This window comes from Merops nubicus, unplaced genomic scaffold, assembly GCF_000691845.1.
Source record: "Merops nubicus isolate BGI_N331 unplaced genomic scaffold, ASM69184v1 scaffold22298, whole genome shotgun sequence".
Lineage (NCBI taxonomy): Eukaryota > Metazoa > Chordata > Aves > Coraciiformes > Meropidae > Merops > Merops nubicus.
Genome location: NW_008623963.1, coordinates 2,745 through 5,228, shown reverse-complemented (window position 1 = coordinate 5,228; position 2,484 = coordinate 2,745). Strand labels below are relative to the sequence as shown.

The following is a 2,484-nucleotide window of genomic DNA, read 5'->3' as shown; positions in this document are numbered from 1 at the left end:
AGTTTGGTCTGACTGAAACTTCATCTCTTGTTTGTATTCTCCCCTTGTACCTGGGTTGTTCAGGTTGCCTTGTGCTTCTCCTGCTTTCCCCAAAGAGTCCTTTTATCAGCTTGGCTGAGCAGTGTGAACACCTTCCAGAGTTCACTCCTACCTGACACATTCTGTGGGTGGCAGCAGCAGCAGAATCAAAATTAGGACCAAAGTGCTGTAGAAAGCCCCTTTCAGTGCCCCAGAGGAGAAGGACCAGGTGAAGTCCAGGAGGGCGTTGGGGGTTTTGGTGACTTTTGGTGCAAGCTGGCTCTGACAGGCCCCAGGTTCCCTGCGCTCCGCTTCTCCCAACCAGGTCTCTTCTGGGTTGCCTCCAGTCTTTGAGCTGGTGACGGGAACACTCAGATTAAAACAGACTCAGATGTTGATGGAGATGTTTCCGTTGCAGTGGAAGATCGACGACAAGCCGGTAAAAGTTGACAAATGGGACGGTTCAGCTGTGAAAAACTCTTTGGATGATTCTGCCAAAAAGGTACGTGCTTGGGAGCGCCGACCCCGCCGTCATAGCATGCACTCGGGTTGCTCAGATTTCTCCATTTCATTGAAAAAACCACATTTTTTCATCTGCTTTGAGGGGAGTTGCCCGTAGCCGTGTTGGTTCTGCACCACCTCCTGCCAAAACATTTAGTTTTTATACAAAGTATAGGATAAATTAGCAGAATGATCATGGTGTCCATCAGAGACGTCTGTTCTGCCTAAAGTTTCTCCTCCATTCACCCCTAGAGCCCGGATTGTTTTTTCCGAGCCCTTTCCAGAAGCCATTGGTTCAATATAGGAAAAGCACCAAGTGAACTCAGCCTCGTGTTTCTCCCTCAGGTTCTCCTGGAGAAGTACAAGTACGTTGAAAATTTCCGTCTGATCGACGGGCGCCTCATCATCTGCACAATCTCTTGTCTCTTTGCCATTGTAGCTTTGATCTGGGATTACCTGCACCCTTTTCCTGAATCCAAACCCGTCCTGGCCTTCTGTGTTGTGTCATATCCTTTAGAGACGCTGCTCAGTTCCTACCAAAAGGGTTTTGTGTTCCCCACAAAGCACAAGAAGAACCTTTCTCTGTATTTCCCTTTCCAAGCCTCTGGGGATATAGCTGCCTATGGTGTGGAAATCAGCTGATGATCAGTCAGCTCCCATGTGATGGCAAAATTTAGAGAATCCCAGACTGGTTTGGGTGGGAAGGGACCTTTGAAGGCCATCTAGTCCAACCCCCTTGAAGGGAGCAGGGACATCTGCAACTAGAGCAGGTTGCTCAGAGCCCCGGCCAACCTCCCCTGGAATGGTTCCAGGGATGGGGCAGCGACCACCTCTCGGGACAGCCTGGGACAGTGTGTCACCACCCCCAGCGTCAACAAATTTCTCCCTTCCCTCTGGTCTCCATCTCCCTCGTTTAGTTTCAAACCATCTCCTCTTGTCCTATCCCAACAGGCCCACCTAAAAGGTCCCTCCCCAGCTTTCTGAGAGGCCCCTGGAAGTCCTGTCAGGCCCCCACAAGGTCTCCCCAGCTGGAGCCTTCTCCTCTGCAGGCTGCCCAAGCCCCACTCTCTCCTGCTGGGCTCCCAGCAGAGGGGTTCCCCCCTCAGGGCATTGCTGGGGCTCCTCTGGCCCTGCTCCAGCAGGTCCCTGTCTCTGCTGTGCTGAGGACTCCAGAGCTGCCCCAGCACTGCAGGGGGGTCTCCCCAGAGCGGGGCAGAGGGGCAGGATCCCCTCCCTGCCCTGCTGCCCACGCTACTGGGGGCGCAGCCCGGGCTGTCGGGGGCTCCTGGCCAGCTCCTCACCCCCAGCACCCCCAGGGACTTCTCACCAGGGCTGCTCTCCAGCCCTTCACCCCCAGCCTGGGCTGGGACCAGGGGCTGCCCCAACCCAGGTGCAGGACATTGGCCTTGGCCTGGTCGTACCCAGATGTAACACATCTAAGTTTTGGTGTCCTGCCTTCAGCTGCAGCAGTGTAGCAGCCTGGACAGTGTTTCAGCTCATGTTGGAGGGGTCATCAGCTACCCTGGCACCTGATCTGCTCTCCAGGCTCCCAACTGCCTCAAGCAAGATTCTCCTCCAGCTCTGCTCTGCCCCAGTGCAGCAGCCTCTGGAGTCAAAATCTGGGCTCCCCAGTTCCAGAGAGACCAGGAGCTACTGGAGAGAGTCCAGTGGTGGCAGCAGAGATGCTGAGGAAAGGCTGAGAGCCCTGGGGCTGTTCAGCCTGGAGCAGGGATCTTCTCAGTGCTCATCAAGAGCTAAAGGACTCTGGGCAAGAGAATGAGGCCAGACTCTGATTTTCAGTGGTGCTCAGTGACAGGACAAGAGGCAATGAGCAAAAACCGAAACACAGGAGGCTCCATCTGAGCATCAGGAAATACATTTTTTACTGGGTGACTGGACAGATACAGGTTTTCCAGAGAGGCTGTGGAGTCCCCATCCCTGATGATATTCAAAAGCCATCTGGGA

General features: G+C 54.3%; 1 protein-coding gene across 1 annotated transcript in view; it reads left to right on the top strand.

The window, feature by feature from the left end:
- Positions 1-436: 436 nt before the first annotated feature.
- SPCS2 (signal peptidase complex subunit 2 homolog (S. cerevisiae)) overlaps positions 437-2,484 on the top strand; it is a gene marked incomplete at its 5' end in the record, with an annotated part of 4,262 nt that continues 2,214 nt past the window's right edge. Inside the window, 2 exons of the mRNA XM_008945263.1 lie at positions 437-520; positions 865-1,025. Of these exons, the coding sequence (XP_008943511.1) occupies positions 437-520; positions 865-1,025 (245 nt within the window). The remainder of the gene's footprint in view (positions 521-864; positions 1,026-2,484) is intronic.